Below are 21191 nucleotides of genomic sequence, written 5' to 3' on the forward strand. Positions count from 1 at the left end.
ACTAATCTCTGTCTGGCACATAATAGGCACTTGATGTATGTCTATGAATATCTTGTTGAAAGATGAAGCCAAATTGTTGTTTAGATGTAGTTCTAAGTCAGAAAATTATGACTTTTTTTTTTTAAACTGATGCCTTCTGATAAGTTTTATAGTAGTCTTATGAACAAAGTGCTGTGGCAGCGGAGAGGAGAGTGACTAATGCTGTCCCTGCTGGTCATGGGTCACTTTATACTTTGATAGATCATGGAAAATCTTTGCCTGGACTACAGTTAGAGAGCTTGGTTTTGAAGAATTTTGCGTAGCTAAGAGATAACAGTGTATTCTCCAACAGCAATGTCTTCTCCTCATCCTCATTTTGGACATTTTTTCATGCATTACATCATAAGGAGATTGAAATTTAATAATTCCTATCTAGAGAAAGTTCTAGAGGAGAATGCTTTCCTTAAACTAAATAGAACAAATATTTCTTTTGTGTAGTTGTTTTTATATAATGAAAAGAATGTAGGCTTTGGGAGTCAGGTGTAGGTTTAGATCCCAGCTTTTAAAACTGTATTTCCTGCCAGGAAGCACCTAACCTTATCATGCATCTATTTTCTGTCCATAAAAGTGGAAGTAATACCTGCTTTAAAATAGTGGTGGAGTTACCTCCTGAGTACATGGCATCAGTATTCCTGGAATCTACGAAAAGGTTAATAAATATAATTCCTTCTTATTCAAAGGAAAAGGTTGTAGAGTAATCAGGATTATGTACCCCTCTGGCACTGGTGCAGCGTTATTCTAGGAGACTGCAGTGTGCCTTCAAGCTGCTGTTCATTCAGAATATATTTAGCATCAGATGTCTGTGAGGCATTGAGATAGGTAGAGATTTCGTAGTCTTGTTGTGGGAGGAAACAAACAGCAATAGTTAAATTATAATAAAAGTTAGCAGAGATACTGACAGTAAATGCATTGGGGTTCTGAGAAGGGGAAGGTCACAGTGAGCTGCAGTAGTTAGGCATCCTTCACGACTCTAGCAGAGCTGCACGCAGGACCTTGACGATGAATGAAGGAGAAGGAGAAACAGGCTTCAGGAAGACCAGAAGGATTGAAGGCTTGGTGTCTTCTTGGCAGAACATTTTTTCAGCTTTACTGAAATATTAATTGGCACATAACAGTGTTATGTTTAAGGTATACAGTGTGTTGATTTGATATATTTATGTATGCAAAAATGATTGCTACCATAGCATTAGCTAACACCTCCATCCTGTCACATAGTTGCCACTTTTATGTGTGTGTTGAGAAGATTTAGATCTATTCTCTTAGCAACTTGCTGTATTATTAGCTATAGTCACCAAGCTATGCATTAGATCCCCAGAACTTGTTGATCTCATACCTGCTATGTATATCCTCAGTAGTTCCCTGTTTGTCAAACTACCCAGCTGCTGCTAACCACCACTCTACTCTTTTCTGGGTTTGACTTTTTGGATCCCACGTATAAATGATATCATACAGTATTTGTCTTTCTCTGTCAGACTTGATTTCACTTAGCGTAATGCCGTGAAGATCTATCCATGTCACAAGTGGAAGGATTCCTTCTTTGTGGTGACCGAGGAATATTCCATTTTGCGAGAGATAGTACACATGCACACACAAACACACACACGCAAACGCGCACGCGCACACACGTACTGTATCTTTATTCACTCATCTGATGGACAGTTAGGTTGTTTCCATATCTTGGCTGTTGTGAAGAATGCTGTAGTGAACATGGGTAGGCAGAGATCTCCTCAAGATCCTGTTTTCATTTCCTTTGGTTATATATATCCAGAAGTGGGATTAGCTGGATTATATGTTGGTTCTATTTTTAATTTTGGGGGGGAACCTTCGTACTGTTTTCCAAAGTGGCTGCATCAATTTACATCTCACCAGCAGTGCACAAAATTCCCTTTTCTCCACATCTTCACTGATACCTGTTACCTCATCTTTTTGAAGGTAGCCGTTCTAACAGGTGTGAGGTGATACCTCATGTGATTTTAATTTGCATTTCGTGATGATTAGCGATGTTGAGCATCATGTACGTGTTGGGTTATTTGTATGTCTTTAGAAAAATGTTTAGTTCCTCCTGGCAGAATATTTTGTATACTGATTGATAATTGATGATAGTTTGAAATATTCAGAACAGAAGAATGTTGAGGCTGACTGAAGTTGGGAGTCAGTTTTCTGGAGAAAGGAAACACCCTGTGTGTTCTGTTTCCTCAGTTTTCCTGAGTCTTGAACAGCAGATCATTTATTGTCTAAATGCTTAGGATTCTTAAACTTAACTTTAGAGACCATTCCCAACCCTTATTACATGGGTTTTTTTTTTTTTTTTTTTTTTTTTAAAGCGTAAGCTGAATAAAAGGAATTTTGTGAGGTTTTCCTGCTCAGAGTAATATATATGAGTCACCAAGGTCCCTTACATTATCTGTACCTACTGACTCCTGTAATAATCTTACTGGCTTGACTGCCTTTCTTGCTGTTTGCCCTTTCCACTCTGTTACATTTCTGGGAATAATATGGCAAGCGTGCTACCACTTCAAAGCCTGTATACTTGTTCTTTTGGTCTGTAAACGTTTCTTTCAGGTATCCACATGGCTTGTCACCTATGTTCCTTCAGGTTTCTCTTCAAATGCAGTTTCTTAATATGGCCTTCTTTGACCATCTTATTTAATACTGCTTTCCTCCCTCACATCAAGCACCTTTCCTGCTGTTTTGCCTCCAAAGTGCTTAGAAACCATTTGCCTCTGTATATTTTTAAAATGTATTTGTAAATTGTCTCTTCTAACATAAGCACCTTGGGGATAGGGATTTTTTAAAATTTATTGTCACATTTCCAATGCCTAGTACAAAGTACTCAATAAATAATTATTAAATGAAAACCTTTTTCTTTTTGAATGTGTGACCTTTGGGCACACACAGGCTTTTCTTCTTTTTCCTGCCATTGAGTGACCAAAATGGAGCCTTTCTCAGGAAAATAGAAATTTATTTGATCAACATTAGACATATATTTGTGAATACATTTATAGGTTGATACACATCATTTTTTCCTTTTTATCTGGGCATTCGTAATGGTTAATGAATTTGATCTCAGTGTAAGAAAAATGAAAAAAGTTAACGAAGGATCAGTAAAACTATTAACATTTTTGGAATTGATGTGAAAGAGAGGTTTGGAGAAGGAAAGTCAGCAGTGTGTCTGAGTACATGGGAGAGTATCACAAAGTTAGAATTACTTCCTTGAGACAAAAACAAAAAAACAAATTTGACGATTTTTGAGGGATGTAGTAGTATAATTAAGGAAACATTTTTAGGAACTTTATTTTTATAGTCATTAGGGTAGTTTAAAGGGAAGAGAAGTCAAAATATTAAGGACATTTTACAAAGAAAAGTTTGGTGTGGGGTGCTGGTTGGCTTCAGGGGGTTAAAGCCTCTGCCTTCGGCTCAGGTCATGATCCCAGGATCTTGGGATCGATCCCCGCATTGGGCTCTCTGCTCAGCGGGGAGCTTGCTTCCACCTCTCTCTCTGCCTGCCTCTCTGCCTACTTGTGATCTCTGCCTGTCAAATAATAAATAAAAAATCTTAAAAAAAAAGTTTGGCGTATTTGAGGTTTGAAATAATCTGAACAAGAAATTGAAGGAGAAACGGTGAAACCAGAAGGATTTGAGGAAAAAAAGAAACAGTTAAGAGAAGCTGTTGGCAGTGTAGGATATGAAGGAGGACAGTACTAAGGCTGCAGTGGCTTCAAGGTTGTGCCGATTGGGGATAGAAGAGGAAGTTTGTAATATCAGTGTGGTGTTATCATTGCTTTAGGGTAAGGGATAAGAACTATAATTTACTCTTAGGTCCATGCCTAGAAAAGAAGCTTGTAAATGAGGTGGCACTTTTTTTGCTGCGGGATGCTTTTGGAATATGGTTTCTTCTCTATAAATGCCAAATTGGTGGTGGGGGTAGATTGGGGGGGGTATTTTCACTAGGGGTGGTTTCCATTAAATATTATAGGCAATTCAGATTGAAATAAAAGTTACTGACATGTGGTGTTAGAAATACTGAAGTGATTTGGGGGAAGAAAGTTTAGATGTATAAAGATGCTGTTATTAAGGATGCATGGCTGGCTCAGTGGTTGAGCACAAGACTCTTGATCTTAGGATCGTGAGTTTAAAGCCCTTGCTGGGTGTAGAGTACTTAAAAATAAGAAAAAATCTTAGGAAAAAGATGCTGGTTTTATAAATGAGGACTTTTGTTTTTTAGACTTGCTATCTTTAGATGGAGTTTCCTTCATAAAACTCAGTCTCAAGGCTACTTGTTAACTTAGTAGGTCTGTTAATTTAATAGGTGACAGTTGTGGTTCTAGGTAGTTTTGCTATAAGCATCTTTACAGCAAACATTTGATTACACGGTAATTTGCCATAAAAGATAAATAACTGATTGACAGTTTGGTTTGACAGTTTAGTTTGATTTCTCCATTGACCCAGTAGTCCCATTTTTATATTTTCTAAATCTTAGTTAGCCCTCATCATGGTGTATACAGTGGTGCAGAGTTTTGAACCCATATTTCCCATAAACTTTGGAATGTCTATCAGCAGATATGTCACAGTATGCCAAGAACAAACAACACCAGAAAAGTCTGTCACAACATAATATGAAGCTTATTTACAAATATACATTCTAGTATTTATGAACTGTTACCTCTCTTAAGGAAGATATTTTGGTGTAAAAAGAAAAAGTGCAAAGCTCAATGAGGAAACTAATCAAGGAAAAAACTGTAATACTATGAACAAAAGACTTCGAAGACAAGGCTTAGGTACATTCCCCACAATGAAATTAGTTATTTGCCCAGTATTGCCATGAATCTACACTGTACATTTTGATGTATTCAAATATTTTGTAATTCGTGATAAAGTCCTTTTAATTTTGCTATTCATCGTACATGTTTCATTATGTCCTTTTTAATGAGTGTCCTTTTATTTTTTGTGATTTTTATAGCCAGTTGGTTATGCTGTGAAATGCTGGTGGTTGTCATAGGAAATTGGGGAAAAATTTTTTTGACATAAGGTTTGTAGGATGGAAAATACATTACTGGTTTTTAAGATACACTATCAGGTATCTCATCCCGTTAGACAAGAGGCAGACATCTAGCAGGATATAAAGGGCTGAGCAATTCTCTCAGCAGAATAATTGTTCTTCTCTATAGCTTTCTTTGTTATCCTGTCCCCGCCCCCCCAAATTGCTTGATGCTTACCCTTCGCAGCCTTCTGCAGTATTAATACACAGGGTAGAATAAAGAAGTGGGATTTAACCTAGATAGCACAGCCAGAACTTTTTGAGCACTAATTGTATGTATAGTACTGTGCTTGGCTCCCGGCACACAAATATGCATGACACATGGTCCCTGTAGTGAGAAATTCACAGTGGGACATTCTAGTGGGAGAACATCCACGATCTATGGTAATACTTTCATAGAGATACTTGAAGAGTTAGTTTTCCATTTAATATTCTTGACAAAAAATGATTTTGTATACGGTCAAAAAAATAAGGCTATCATGGCTTTTCTTCATAAACATTAAAACCTGTATTTTAGAATTGCATGTTTTAATATTTTTTAGAGTTACTCTTATAAAGGACAAATAAAATCCTTGTTGTTCTGGTATTTTATGACCAGTTTATTTTAAATAGATTATCAAGCCATTTTCTGTAATATATTATACTTAATATAGCTTTATTTTAAATTGTTCAATTTTACATTAATAAAAATTAATGTTATTAAAAAGTATCTTTTTAGTAGAAGCCTATTGTGATTCATAACATTTTATTTAATCTTTAAGCTATATATTTTCTTCTTCCTAGTTCCCTACTGAGTACTTTTGATCTTCTGTCATTCAAAAATTTTTCTTTTCCAGCATTAAAACCCTGTTACTCTAGAAAAATGCCTAAAAATCCATTAGCAAAATCCCTTTAGATGATCTCAGAATACATTTTTCCTTGCTTTTTTTTGTACCTTGTTAAACTGGTTTCACAAATGAAACTTTCTTAGAATCAGGCAGCTCCTGGTTCCTATGGGACTTCCTGTTTTCTCAATAAAAATAGAAAAGAACCTCAGAAAAGAAACCTGGTCAGCGTGAACTACTTTGTAGGCTCAGTTAGTCTTAATTGTGACCTGGGTTATAGATATCCAGGTATCTGAAAGCTCTGAATATTTTTGCATTAATTTTCAAATAGCTGATAAGGAGGAGATTCTAAATAATATCAATGAGAGATACTACACATATAGCTGTAAACTTGTTTGTATCTTTTTTTTTTTTTTAAGATTTTATTTATTTATTTGACACAGAGAGATCACAACTAGGCAGGGAGGCAGGCAGAGAGAGAGAAGGAAGCACGCTCTCGGCAGAGCAGAGAGCCCTATGTGGGGCTCGATGCCAGGACCCTGGGATCATGACCTGAGCAGAGGGCAGAGGCTTTAACCTGAGCCACCCGGGCGCCCCCTGTTTGTATCTTTTTTAGAGGAGTTGGGTATAGGGGAGTTAGATGGAACGTGTTAAATCCTTTTTATAATATATAGTGGCAATACAAAATTATTTAATCCCTAGACAGTTCTTAGCTACTTTGATCTGTATTTATTTCTTATTTCTTGCCAATTTTCCAGATGTTAGCAATGAGTAGGAAGTTTTTTTTAAATCATGAGAAGAATTTTGAAAGAATTTAGTTTTAAAAAGCATCTTGTAGATTTCCTTAAGTAGTAACTGCTTTCAGTCTGTATTTTGAGAAAACGAGTTTGGTAGAAGCAGTGTGGTCAGTAACGGTAATAGGTAACATGTATTAAGTGCTTGACACTAAGGCAAGCATTTTATATGGTTTAGCTCATTTAATCGTTACAACAGCTCTATGAGGTAGGTATCATTGTTACGTCCTTTCTTTATAGGAGAAGGAACTACAGCTTAGGGTAGCTAAGTAGTAGATGTTAGTTCATGGTCATGTTGCTTACTAGTAAGTGATGGACCTGGGACTTGAACCCAGATGTTCATACGCACCAGAGCACTGCTCTCAGTTATTATAGAGAAAATCACATGTTCGAAGTAAGAATGGTGAATACAGTAAGTCTCAAAAATTACTTCCCTGCCTTTTGTTATCAGTTTGTTTACATTTTGTTTGTGTGTTAAATTCAGTTTTAGCAGAGTACGTGCTGGCATTTCAGAGGGCTTGTTTAGGGGGATTCTCATTCTCATTCTCAAATGATGCTAATAGTTCTCTTTTTTTCTTTCCTTGATAGTAAAAAACCCCTTTGATGGAACATTTGGAAAAATACAAGTAAGTAGAAGATCATAATACTGATATTTTATCTCACGTTTTATATGATAAAAGTATTAGGATGACTGTCAACTAAAAAAATGCTAATTTAAGAGTTCTCTTAAACAATTTTCTTATTTTGAGTATTCTTCAATGATAATATAATTAAATCTGAAACAGATTTTCTCCTAAGAGCTGAATTATTTATCACCTTAAGGTAAAAGTCAACTGCCAAGTGAAATGGTATTGGTACGTTATCTGGGGATCAGGTCTTAACCTTTAGAGGTATGCCTGTTTAAGTTGCTGGATGTTCTTGACAATTTTTGTCCTCTTTGCCCCACCTTGTCTCTCTGGATCTTTTGTTCATAGGCATGCCTATTCAGCCATCAGGAAGGCAAAGGATTTAGAAAGAAACATGATTCTTAGGCTACCTATTTATGATTCCTTTCCTTTAATTTAAAGAATCTGTAATACTAATTTTAACCTAAGTTTTACTCGCCTGAAAATATTTTTCACTTACCATCATTAAAGGCACTTCAAAGGTTAGGGTATTTGAGCTTATATTATAGTGCACAATTAGTTATTAATTTACTGTAGGAATTGACAGTAGTATAGACCTGTATATAAAACATTATTTATTGTGCTTAAAGGATATGTAATAATGTGTAATCAAATCCGTAGAATATTACTTTAGATTGTTAGAGTGGGATTTTGTATTGACTATGTTTATGTTTAGTAATATTCTATTGTGATGATACTTGTTTTAAAAAAGGTTGATTTTATCAGTTTGATATTAAGTATAATGTTGCAGTTGGCATCATCATTTAAATCCATACATTATACTCATTGCACATTGGAAATACAAGATCTTATTTTCTTTTATATAATTTTCCCTGTGGGAGAAACTGAAGGTCCGAACCTCTAAATAACAGTAATAATTGTAATATAGATAACAACGCTTCACTTATATTAAGTGCTTGTTCTGTGCCAGGCACCATGCTAAGTGTTTAAATCCATTATTATCATTTAATGAGAGACTTAATAAAACAGTTGAAAATTTCCTTGAGAAAATTGGCTGAGAATAGGAGGAAGTATTTAAAGGTGACAACATATGAGAGAGTTTGGGAAAATTGCCTGATAGTTTGATTTTTATCCACCCAAGAACGAGAACTTTGCTTCAGAGAATGGTATGACTTACTAAAAAGAAAATCTGGACCTTACCAAAATAGACAGTTTAAAGTTAGCTATTTCAAATTACAGTATAAAATCATTTTTGTTTAATGAAGGGTTACTTGAAAGCTTACTTTAAGTATGGATTTATTTGTAGATCTCTAAACTGGTTTTCAGGGTGATTATGAAGGCCAGCATGAGATACCTTTTAAGCTGAATGTTAGGAGACCTTTGGAAAAGCAGTCCGAATAGAAGATGACTGCAATGAAACTATAAGCCAATATAAGTTTTCTATAAGGATGTAACTTTAAAATTTAACTTACATGTTTTTCAGATTTATTTCTAGTTTAACATATTGGTGCTAAAGGTAACTGAACCAAAGCTTTTCTTTTTCTTCCTCAAAATTGATCACATTAATAACATACTACATAAAAACTATTTAGATCATAATTTAGTTGATCATGCACTTGGGACCCTTGCAATATAAAGATGGTCATTTTGAATCACTTGCCGTTGGAAAAATAATTTTTGCAAAATTATAGTTTAGCTTTTTGGGTGCTTAAATTCTCTATGTGAGAATTTAACAATATGTATGTTTATTGTCTTATGGGATTCAATTACATTTGATTAGATTTTGTTATTTTTTTCTACTTATCTAGTCCAGTGTTAATATCTGTGAATCAAAAGATGAAGTTTATTTCCAGGCCTCTGGTGTTCATTAGAGATGTAACCACAGAGCACAGGTGTCAAATTTTTGGATTTAGTTTTGTTTTTGAAAGGGGAGGAGTGAGAATGCGTGTGATCAGGACATATGAAAGAAGAGGAAATTGGTCCCTTTTCCAGATAAGGGAGGAAATAAACTTCAAAACTCTTGGCTACTTTAATTCCAAAGCTTAATCAGATTTATCTTTGTTTTATATATCGAGTCCACAAGCTCTACTATCATTAGAACTCTTTCTCATCTTATTATATTGAACATCTTTATTAAAAATGATTTGTGGTTTCATATATCACAAATGCATAGCTTTCAGAATCCTGACTTTCAGCCCAAGCAGTTACTTTTTGATGTCTGATGCTTAACAGTTGGGATTTTTAAACTTACAGGAAGATAAGGTTTGGCTTAATTCAGAATCTGCTTGAGAGAGTTGAGGGAGAAAAAAAGCTGAGCGTCTCATTGCCTTCCGCTACTTGGCGGGTGCTTAGACATTGCAATGGTCTCCTCTCTGGTTTTCTTTCATATGTTCAGAGTACTATTCCTGATGCACAAGTCTGTTTTATTTTCCTCCTCCAGAGTTTTTAGAATGAAGTCAAACTCTTTGTCTTGTTCGTAGCGGTTGATCCCAAACTATTTTCCAGTAGTGTGCTGAATCAAAGTAGGCGACTGGTTATGTAAGAAACATAACCAGTCCCTTTATGCCTTTGCTCATCATGCTGTTTCTTCTGCCTAGAATGCTAGTCAATTCTGGTCTTCCTGTGAAGCCCAACTCAAATATTCTCTCTTCCATAAATGGATCTTCCTTTCCCTCTCTCTTCTGTATTTATATTATGCTTTGTTTGCGGCTTTAGCACTTTAAGTATTTTTTTTTGCCCTTGAGAGCAGGAACCATCTTGTTTACTGGGCCTCTTGCTTTGCTGAGAATAGTTCTTAACTCCTATTACTAGATACTCATTAAATGTTTATTTTGCTTTAATGGTTTGTAACTTTATACAGGACCACTTTTGGGGGGCTAGGAGAGGTTGACGATCAAAGTGTCAATACTGATTCCCTTATAGTGTGGCTGAATCAGATTAAGACAAAACATGAAGGGCAGCCTTGAAATTTCATAAGAATATATATAAGTGTGTATCATATAAAGGAGGATTGGGAGCTTTGCTTTGGTGTTTGGGGGAGTTTGTTGTACATAAGACCTTTTTTAGCACTAACCTTAGTGCCAATTTCTCAGTCAATCAAGAAAATAAAATGTTTATTAGAGTGATGATTTAGATTCTAATGTTTTCTTATTTTTTTAATACTCTTTTTTTTTAAAAGATTTTATTTATTTATTTGACAGAGATCACAAGTAGGCAGAGAGGCAGGCAGAGAGAGAGGAGGAAGCAGGCTCCCTGCTGAGCAGAGCCTGATGAGGGGCTTGATCCCAGGACCCTGGGATCATGACCTGAGCCGAAGGCAGAGGCTTTAACCCACTGAGCCACCCAGGCGCCCCGTTTTTTGTTTTGTTTTGTTTTGTTTTTAAATATGGGAGCCATTCTTTAAATGTGAATTTGTCTTTGGATTATGTAGCTTCTATGATTTTAAATTATTTACTTTTTTTTTAAATAAAATAATTTGGTACATGTTTTTGAATTAGATATTTTATAATTCCTTTTACTTTTAGGAAAGTAAGAAAAATCTTCTGATGAACACTTTATACAAGCTTCATGATCGATTGGCACAGCTTGCAGGTAATTGTTTTAACATTCATAATGTCTAAAAGTGTTTTGAAAATTAATTTATATGTATAGCATGCTATATCAGTAGAAATAGTTTTCCCAAGTCTTGTGTTATCTTTGTGGATTTTCTCTTTAGATGTTTTTGTTACCTATACAGAGTAGTTTTTATTTTATCTATATATTTAATTAAGGCCTTTTTCCTGCCTGCCCATATGTATTAGATGAAAGATATATAATTCTAAAGTCAATCAAATTTCTTTATTGCATTAATAGTAATAACAACTTTTGAAAGCTTACATCTCAGTTAAATTGGATAAGCAGTAAATTAACTGAAACCCTAGATTAAATATAAAAGTGCAGATTTTCCTTTGCTGGTTGATTAGGTATCATTTCCTGGGATAAAATAAATATATTCTAGAATTTTTTCTACAGATTCTTTGCATTTTCTTCATATTCTGCTCTTAGTAAGTCTTTTAACATCTGTAAGCTGTATTAGCAGCTTACCTGCTTATTACCTTAGCTTTTTTTAGTTGTTCTTATTTCACATATAATCTAAAAGAAGAGATTTGGATTATCTTCTTGTTAAAGAAGCTACAGAAAAAAAGTGTGGTTTTCTAAACTTTCATATGTAGCAGATCCTTTTGTAGAAATCAGATCGCTGGTAGAAGGTAGATATGGAAGTTTTTTAGTCGAATGGAGGCATTTGAGATCCTTTTAGTTCCCCATCCTCATATCAGCCTTTGGTTGTTTGTTTTTTTTTGTTTTTTTTTTTTTTTTGAGGGGGGCGTGGATCCTTAACTCTGGTCAGTTTTTTTATGCTCATAATTCTTTGTATATCACTAAAAGCCTTCTTTACATTAACTGACTTATTATCGTATTCATATACTACAAGCTCATGACATTTGTTTGTTTTGCTGTGGTATGCAGAAATAGGTTAAGTATATACTCTGGCTGGGAATACCAGATGTTGGCTACCACAGGCTTCTACAGCTGTCTCTATGGCATCCTTTTATGTAGTGTATTGGATTGGCATACTCTGGGGTACTTTTAAAGATACACATTTCTTCCTCTAGAGCAGGGGTCAGCAAACTTTTTTCTGTGAAGGGGCCAGATAGTAAGTTTTTTGGGCTTTCTGTGCTAGAGTTGTTTCTGTAAGAGTTACTGAATTCTGCCATGATAGCATGAAAGCAGCCATAGATAATAGGTAAATGAATGAGTATGGCTGTGTTCCAATAAAACTTCATTTATAAAAAAATCAGCAGTAGGGCAGATTTGGCTATGGGCCGTGGTTTGCCGACCCCTGCGGTAGATCTGTGGAAACTGAATCTTGGAGGATGCATCATAAAGTTGAAGACTTTTACTTGTTTATTTAATAGGTATTTCTTCCTTTTTTATGACTATGACCATTAAAATCTGACTGCACAAGGCTGATAATAGGAATATGGCTACTTTTATAATAGGAAAATTATCAAGGAGTTTACTTGAACTATCATACTTTCATGTTAAAAAATTTTTTTATAGGGATGGGAAGAGGTGATTTTTACTTAATAGTACCCAGCACACATGTTTAATAAGAAGATAAATTTATTTTATAAATTTTGGGTCATCTGGACTGAAAAATCAGGGATAGTTTTATTACTATTATGAATATTTTATTAAAAAAAGCATTTGAAGAGAAACAGGACAGAAAGAACTTATAATTGAAGTTCGGTATAAGGAAATTGATTTCTGATAACCACAGATCAACCTGAAAGAAAAGGCTTTGGAGTCTTTTATAAATAGTTGTGAGAAAGGGAAAATGTGGTTTTTGTATGTACTGCATTTCTTTGTAGAAACCAGATCATAGGTAGAAGTTTCTATCTTATTTCCCTGTTGATCTGTGTTATAATAATTTTTAAGGCACGCACATACCTTGCTAAAGATAGGCATAGCGCTATCTTTATACACAGAATGTACATTTTAATTCAAACTTATTTGAATCCTTGAACTATTAGCTTTCGTAATAGATGTATAAGTTACCAAGATGAATTTCCCCTCTTGAAAAACAGTAAATCTCTGGGGAACCTTCTGTGTGCCAAGATCTCTGGAAAGGCATCAGTGTGACATGATTCCTATTCTGGCCAATGATTTAGTTGGAAATAGAAGAAGACGTGTTCCTATCTGGACTGGTTAGAAGTGCATTTAAAGATTGTGGTTTATGTAAAGATAATTGTTTGTTTATATTACCTACTGGATTTTTTTATAGGAAATTAAATAGTATTTATCTTCTTTCTTTATTGATAATAATATGACCTTTAATTGTGTAATTTGAAAATATTTTGATTAATCATGTTTGTTTTCTTCTCTTTCACATGGTACTGATTCAAAATTAATAATATGCTAATCTTTCCAGGAGATCATGAATGTGGCAGTTCTAGTCAGAGAACACTTTCTATCCAAGAGGCAGCTGCATATTTAAAAGTAAGCAGTACAATTGGAATTTTAATAGCTATATTCTTGAAGTTTATATAAATTATTACAACTTGTACAAAAGTACCATGCATTTGATTTCTTTAATTGTACTGTTACAAACTTGGTCGTGTTGTTTGGTGTAATGTGAACAGATACAGAAAGCAGAATTACTGAACGTGTTTTGTTTTAGTTTGTTTTAGAACATTCTCTCATAAAATTAATTTGGAAAGGGTACAAACAGGTACAAACAACTGTTTGTTTGAAATTGAGATTGATAAGTAGCATGTAAGAAAGAAAGTAAGCATCTAACCATTGTCATTTATTTTAAATCTTCTGCTCCAGATTAATGTCATCTCAGGGTACTAAGAGAATTCGCAGATGAATTTTCTAAACTACTGTATGTAATCTTTTAGGAATTACTATGTAAAAGGAAGGGTACAGAGTTTTAAGGTGGACGAGTATGAAGTGTTAAGATGGGCAGGAATTTTTTTTTAAGGCTGAATAATATTACACGCGCGTGAGCGTGCGTGTGCACACACATGCCTCCCCACACCCCCACATTATCTTTATCCATTAATCTGTAGATAGAGGTTTCTGTTGTTTCCACTTCTTGATGATTGTGAATAATGCTGCAGTGAACATGGAGTGCAGGTATCCTTTAGATCATGTTTTCAGTTCTTTTGGGTAAATAACTAGAAGTGGAATTGCATATGATAGTTTCATTTTAATTTTTTGAGGAATTTCCATGCTGGTTTTTGTAGTGGTTATACTGTTTTACATTCCCACTGACAGTTTCCAAAGGTCCCTTTTTCTCCACGTCTTCAAAAACACCTGTTTTTTTGTTTTGTTTTTTAATGATGGCCATCCTCACCAGTATAAGGAATATGTCACTGCAGTTTGGTTTGCACTTCCCTGGTAATTAGTGATGTTGAGCATTTTTTCTTATGCCTATCAGACATTTGTTTGTCTTTGGGAAAATGTCTATTCAGATACTTTACCTATTTTTTAATCAGGTTACTTGATTGTGTTATTGAGTTGTAGAAGTCCCTTCTTTATTTTGGATGTGGCTTGCAAATATTTTCTTTCATTCCCTGGGTTGCCATTTCACTCTATTGATTCTTTGTTTGCAGAAGCTGTTCAGTTTGATGTCATTTCTTTTGTCTGTTGTTGGTGTTGTTGCCTGTGCTTTGTGTCGTAACCCAAAAATCATTGCCAAGACCAATGTTAAAAAGCTTTTCTTTTAGGAATTTTATCTTTTCATGTCTTCGGTTTAAGTCTTTAATTTGTTGAGTTGATTTTTGTATATAGTGTAAGATAAGGGTCCATTTGCATTAGGAAATCCAGTTGTCTCAACACCATTTTTCAAAGAGATAGTCCTTTTCCCATTTGTGTTCTTAGCACCCTTGTTGAAGATCAATCAGCTATACTATGTGTGAGTTAATTTCTTTATTTTCTATCATTGGCCAGTATGTCTGTCAATGGCAGTACCATACTGTTCTGATTACTGTAGCTTTGTAATATGCTTTGAAGTAGGAAATGTGAGGTCTCCATCTTTGTTCCTGCCCTAAATTGTTTTGGCTATCTGGCTAATCTTGTGTGGCTCCATATAAATTTTAGGATTGATTTTTCTATTTCTGAGAAAATGCAGTTGGAATTTTGATGAGGATTGCATTGAATCTGTAGAGCACTTTGGGTAGCATGGACTTTTAAACAATATTAAGTCTTTAAATCCATAAGCATGGGATGTCTTTCCATTTATTTGTGTCTTGAATTTCTTTTAGCAGTGTGTTGTGGTTTTCTGTGTACAAGTCTTTACCTCCTTAGTAAATTCATTCATAAATATTCTTTCAATTCTGTTATAAATGGGATTTTCTTAATTTCTGTTTCTGATTGTTCATTTTTAGTGTATAAATGCGCAACTGTTTTTGTATGCTTATTTATTTATCCAGGAAACTTTGCTCAGTTTGCTTATTCTAACAGTTTTGTGTGTGTGAGAGAGAGGGAGTGAGCAAGAGTATGTTTCCCTGTGTGTATGTGTAATCTGTAGTTTATTTCCTTATCTTACCTAATTGCTCTAGCTGGGATTTCCATTATTATGTATTGAATAGAAATGACAACAGTGGATTTCCTTATCCTGGCCTTGTTCCTATTCTTCAAGGAAAAACTTTCAGTTTTTCACTGTTGAAATGATATTAGCTGTGAGCTTTTCATATCTGGTCTTTACTATATTGAGGTAATTTGCTTCTAGTCCTACTTTGTTGAGTGTTTTTAATTGTGAAGAGGTATTGATTTTGTCAAATGCTTTTTCTGCATCTGTTGAGATGAGCATGTGATTTTTATCCTCATTCAGTTAATGTGTGTCCTTCTACTGGTTTTTTGTATGTTGGACCATCCTTGAATTCCAGGAGTAAATCCTGCTTGGTCATGGTATATGATCCTCTTAATGTGCTTTTGAATTCAGTTTGCTAGCATTTTGTTGAGGATTTTTAGCATCTGATTCATTAAGGACATTGATTTGTATTTCATTTCTTACAGTGTTTTTGTTTGGCTTTGGCATCAGAATAATATTGACCTCATAAAGTGGGTGTGAAAATGTTCCCTTCTCTTAATTTTTTGGAAGAAGTTGAGAAGGATTAATGATGTTTGGTAGAATTCTCCAGTGAAGCCATTGAGTCCTGGGTTGTTTTGGAAAGGTTTTGATTACTGATCGAATCTCCTAACCAGTTATAGGTCTGTTGAGAGTTTCTGTTTCTTTGTGATTCAGTCTTGGTAGGTTATATGTTTCCAGGAATTTATCTATTTTTTTTTCTCTAGGTTATTCATTTTGTTGGCAATTGATTGTTCATAGTAGTCTCTTATGATCCTTTGTATTTCTGTGACATAGACTCAATATCTTCTCTTTTCTTTCTGATTTTGAATTTTCTTTTTCTTTCCAGGCTTTTCAGTTTTGCTGATCTCAAAAAACCCACTCTTATTTTTTCCTATTCTCTCTTTTATTTATTTTTACTCTAATATTTCCTTCTGCTAACTTTGGACTTTGTTTATTCTTTTTCTGGTTCCTTGAGGTTGTTTATTTGAGATATTTTTTTCCTTAATGTAGCTGTTTATCACTATGAACTTCTCTCTTAATACTACTTTTGCTATATCCCATAAAAAAAATTCTTGGGCTTTTTGGGGCACCTGGGTGGCTCAGTGGGTTAAGCCTCTGCCTTTGGCTCAGGTCACGATCCCAGGGTCCTGGGATCAAGCCCTGCATCTGGCTCTCTGCTCAGCGGGGAGCCAGCTTCCCCCTCTCTCTCTGCCTGCCTCTCTGCCTACTTGTGATCTCTCTCTCTGTTAAATAAATCTTAAAAAAAAAAAAAAAAAAAGTCTTGGGCTTCTTTAATCTGAATGTCCATTTCTTTCCCCAGATTTGGAAAGTTTTCTGCCTTTTTCTGCTCCTCTCTCTCTCTTCCTTTTGGGACTTTCATAATGCATAGATTGGTCTGAGTGGTGATGTCCCTTAAGACCCTTAAGCTTCCCATACTCTTCTTCATTGTTTTTTCTTTTTGTTCCTCTGACTGGATAATTTCAAATGACTTCTCTTTGAGTACCTTGATTCTTTCTACTGCTTGATTAAGTCTGCCATGAACCCACCTAGTGAATTTTTCAGTTTAGTTATTGTTCAGCTCTAGAATTTGTTTAGTTGTTTTTAGTTTTTCTCTCTTTATTGATATTCTCATTTCATTCATGTGTTGTTTTCCTGGGCTTATTGAACATCTTTATGACAGTTTTGAAATTTTTGTCAGGTAGTTCATATATCTTAGTTCCTTTAGGGTCAGTTTTTGGAGATTTATTTTGTTCCTTTAGTTGAGCCCAGTGGTATTGTTTCCTTCATGTGCCTTATTACTTTGTCAGGACCTGTGCTTTGGAAGACACAGCCATACCTCCCAGCCTTTAGAGACTGCCTTCGTGCAGGGGAAGACCTTCACTGATGAGTTCAGATAGAGATTCTGAGGTCCTCTCAAACCTTTTCTCTGCACATGCATCCATCTTCTCTAGTTTTGTGGGTGCAAATTCCCAACAAAAGGTTTTGCAGGTTTCTTTTTTCAGGAGCTTGTAATCTCTTGCTCCCTCTGGTGTCTGTCTGTTGTACTGTGGGTCCTCTGGAGCAGCAGCAAGCAGTCCTGCTCTTTTCTGTTCTCAGCAAACCCCAGGCCTTTAGGCTACGTCAGCTCTCCTCAGTGCTCTGAAACAGATGATACAGAAACCAGTCTCTTTGGTGGCTCCCTGAGAACTTGGGACATTGGACACATACTTCAGCACTATCTTTCCTCAGGAAGAAGCCAGAGTTTGGGGTTTTCTTGTACTCATTCTTCATAGAGCTGTGGAGAAGGGCAATGGCGAGTGAGTAGGTACTAGTTCAAACCATGGCCTTTGTTCTCAGCTACCTCCAGGCTGGTCCACTTACCTGTCAGTTCTTAGAGTCAGGCAAGACAGAAACCAGTCCTTCTGGTAGCCCCTCAGAAAATCTGAACATTAGACTTCTGTTTCAGTCTTTTCTTCCCCTCTTCAAGGATAAGCCAGGAGTTGAGACTTAATTCTTCTGGCGTACCACGTTGTGCCACTGGATGGGGCTCTGGTGAATGAGGGCTACCAATTTTCCTCCTGGCTTCCATGCTGCTATTTTCATACTTGCTTGGGTTGCAGGAGCCTTTTAACTGGTTTCTGGATTTCTTACAAAGCGAATTGGTCTGTGTGTTGTTGAGTTTTTGTCTACATGGGGAAAGGATGGTCTGGGGCTATCTGTTCTGTCTTGCTGATTTCACTGCCTCCCTCTCTCTTTCTTTTTTTAAAAAATCTAGAATCTGGTATAGTTCTAAGGCTTTCAGCAAAGTTGTGATGAATTTCCCATGAAGTGCTTGTTAAAAAAGAGAAATGTGGACTGTTTTTAACTTAATTCAGATTAGCTTAATCTATTTAATGTAGATATCCAAAAGACTAAGTTAAAACAGTATAGCTGAGATTAGATGTGGATTCACATTCCGGCACTGATGCTTAAAAGCTGTGTGTCTTGGTAAAGTTCTTTCACTTTCTGTACCTGTTTCTTAGCATGAAAGTGGGACTGTTATTAATTCTTGTCGGAGTGGTCGGGAAACTGAACTGCTCAGTGTCTGATTGTGATAGTAGCTTCCCCATAAATTTTGGTTCTTTTTCTGTGCTCCTTAATTAATTAAATCTGGGTCATTCTGGAAAGAGGTCTCTAATAACATGCTACAGGATTTGTCTTCTCAGCCTGCCTTGTTCTCTTCTTCATTTTCAGTTTTGACCTAGATGAGAACACTGATAACAGACAAATTTGTGCAGAGTGTAATAGCTAATAGATTGGATAGCTGAAGAATCAGAATCCAAAAAGATCTTAAATTAGGTAGAGTTCTGATTATGGGGCTCTGTTTTAGGGATGGAAGTATTGCCAAGTGGATTGTGGGGGTGGGAGCAAAGAAGGGATTGGATTAAGTAGTCTACAGAGGACGTAGAATAAAATATTCCATAAGGAGGGCATAGCATGTGGGAATCCAAAGCAAGTAAGTAGTTAAAAGTGTTTGTACTTCTAGCAGTAGGAAAAACCGATCCTAAGCAGTACTTCCTTCTTGCTTTCTCTTCTCTTTCTTTTTTTAATCAGTTAAATATCTTAGGTAATTGCACAGATATGTGTTAACGGTTGGTCATAAATTCCTTTAACAGGATTAATTTACATTTCGGAAGAACCTGAGACTCTTAAGAGCTCCTGAATACTTTATTTAAAGGACTAAAGGCAAGGGATAGAGCTTGGAGTGGGATAGGGATTGATTCGTAGTTGGGCTAGAGCTGAGGAAGAGGCAAGGTTTCCCGTGGACGGATGATTAAGCACCACCACCCCCTCTCCCATTTGGTTGAAGCTGTGGGTCAGCAATAAGATAAGGTAAAAAGAAGGGACACACAGGCAGGGTTGGGACAAGTCAGAATCTATGTCAGGCAGCAGTAGGGTATGAGAGATTTTATTCCTGCTAAAAATTGCCAGCAGAGGAGTTACTGGACGTATCCATGCATGAGATGAGTTGGAAACTGTATTGAGTTAAAAAAATTGAAATTAATGAACTCCAGTCTTAAAAGGTTTTCATATTTTTTCCTTGGAATTATTTTATGTTTTTAGATGGGGTTTTACTTCTTTTTTTCTTTTTCTTTTAATTTTTTTTTCCTTTCTTTTTTTTTTTTTTAAAGATTTTATTTATTCATTTGTCAGAGACAGTGAGCACAGGCAGACAGAGTGGCAGGCAGAGGCAGAGGGAGAAGCAGGCTCCCTGCTGAGCAGGGAGCCCAATGTGGGACTTGATCCCAGGACGCCGGGATAATGACCTGAGCCGAAGGCAGCCGCCCAACAACTGAGCCACCCAGGTGTCCCTACTTTTTTTTTTTTTCTTAAATTCAATAGAATTTCTAATGTAAGTTTTTACAAAGGATTTTGGATTAGTTTTAGTCTTAATTAGTTAAGTGAAGTTACTTTGAATTTTCAAATGCTGTGAAACCTGGTATGGCTTGTTACAACCAATGATGTATTTTGGGCTGCCACTTCAAAAAAAGAGCATTAAACAGGAATTTTACCCCATAAATAAAATTTTAAGGTCTAGATAAAACTTTTAAATACTATTTTTAATAGTGTTTATTTTTCTCAATGTAACATTAACTCATGCTCATGATTTAATGGGAAAAAAAGGAGAAAAGCATTTCAAATTCACCACCTGAAGTCAACCACTCATTTTTGGTTCATTTTTCTCTAGTCTTTTCTTATGTTTTCATCCCTGCAATTAGTATCACTATAAATTCTAAATATTTCTTATTACAAATGTTATATATTATTTCCTTAAAATTATCATAAGCATTCTGTCATGTCATTGTTCAGGTTTTTGAACTTCTTTTTATCACTGGGTAATATTTCTTTACATGATTGTATTGCTTTATATTGGTTTGTGGTTTGTCAGTATTATGAAAGCACTCTAATCTTTGCACATTGTATTTGATTTTCTTTTTCTTTTTTTTTTTTTTAAGATTTTTTTTATTTATTTGACAGAGATCACAAGTAGGCAGAGAGGCAGGCAGAGAGAGAGAGGAAGGGAAGCAGGCTCCCTGCTGAGCCGAAAGCAGAGGCTTTAACCCACTGAGCCACCCAGGCGCCCCGTATTTGATTTTCTGATTGTTTACTTAGGAGAATAGTTCTAGAAAGGAAACTACTTGTTAAGGAGCATGAGCTTTTGTAAATACTTTGGATATATGTTGCCAAATTACTTTCTGATTTGGAATGACCATGTTAGCACAGTCTAGACAAAATTGGTGTTTTTATTTTATCTAAGTTCTAGCATAAATATGGAAGAACCTCACTACAAAGCTGATGTCAAAAACCATGATGATAATACATAAATTGTACGCTCTCCACTTCTGGAGAGAGATCTATCATATATTTCATGTATTTGTACTATGGTTTCTCCAGCAGCACAATTAAGTTCTTGTATTCAGGAGTAAATCGGCCAAAGGGAGCACAGAACTCCTAGGAGTGTAAGCTAATTGTTCCCCAACTTCAAGTGCATTTTAAGCACAATATGAGTAAATGTTTGGTGGAGTAAAATGAATGAATAAGAAAACCTCAATAAAATTTTTCTTTATTTTCTTGAATTTGATGCTTCACATTCCATTCTTATTTTATTTCTCCTACTTTCTCTTTCAAAGGAAATTTAAATAAACATAACAACTAATTTAAATAATTTAAACACTCTTTTTCTGAACTCCCAGTGTTTTTCTTGAACTTTTTTCATTTTTTTCCACTCAG

General features: G+C 35.4%; 1 protein-coding gene across 4 annotated transcripts in view; it reads left to right on the top strand.

The window, feature by feature from the left end:
* Positions 1 to 21191, top strand: part of LEMD3 (LEM domain containing 3) — a 78580-nt gene that overhangs the window by 20744 nt on the left and 36645 nt on the right. For all 4 annotated transcript variants that reach the window (XR_007129555.1, XR_007129556.1, XR_007129557.1 and 1 more), the window contains exons 2-4: positions 7284 to 7321; positions 10846 to 10912; positions 13293 to 13360. Coding sequence is in view for 1 of the 4 variants with exons in the window: in XM_047742502.1 (XP_047598458.1) it covers positions 7284 to 7321; positions 10846 to 10912; positions 13293 to 13360 (173 nt within the window). In the remaining 3 variants the exon portion in view is untranslated. The remainder of the gene's footprint in view (positions 1 to 7283; positions 7322 to 10845; positions 10913 to 13292; positions 13361 to 21191) is intronic.

Source organism: Lutra lutra, chromosome 8 (genome assembly GCF_902655055.1).
Source record: "Lutra lutra chromosome 8, mLutLut1.2, whole genome shotgun sequence".
Taxonomy (NCBI): domain Eukaryota; kingdom Metazoa; phylum Chordata; class Mammalia; order Carnivora; family Mustelidae; genus Lutra; species Lutra lutra.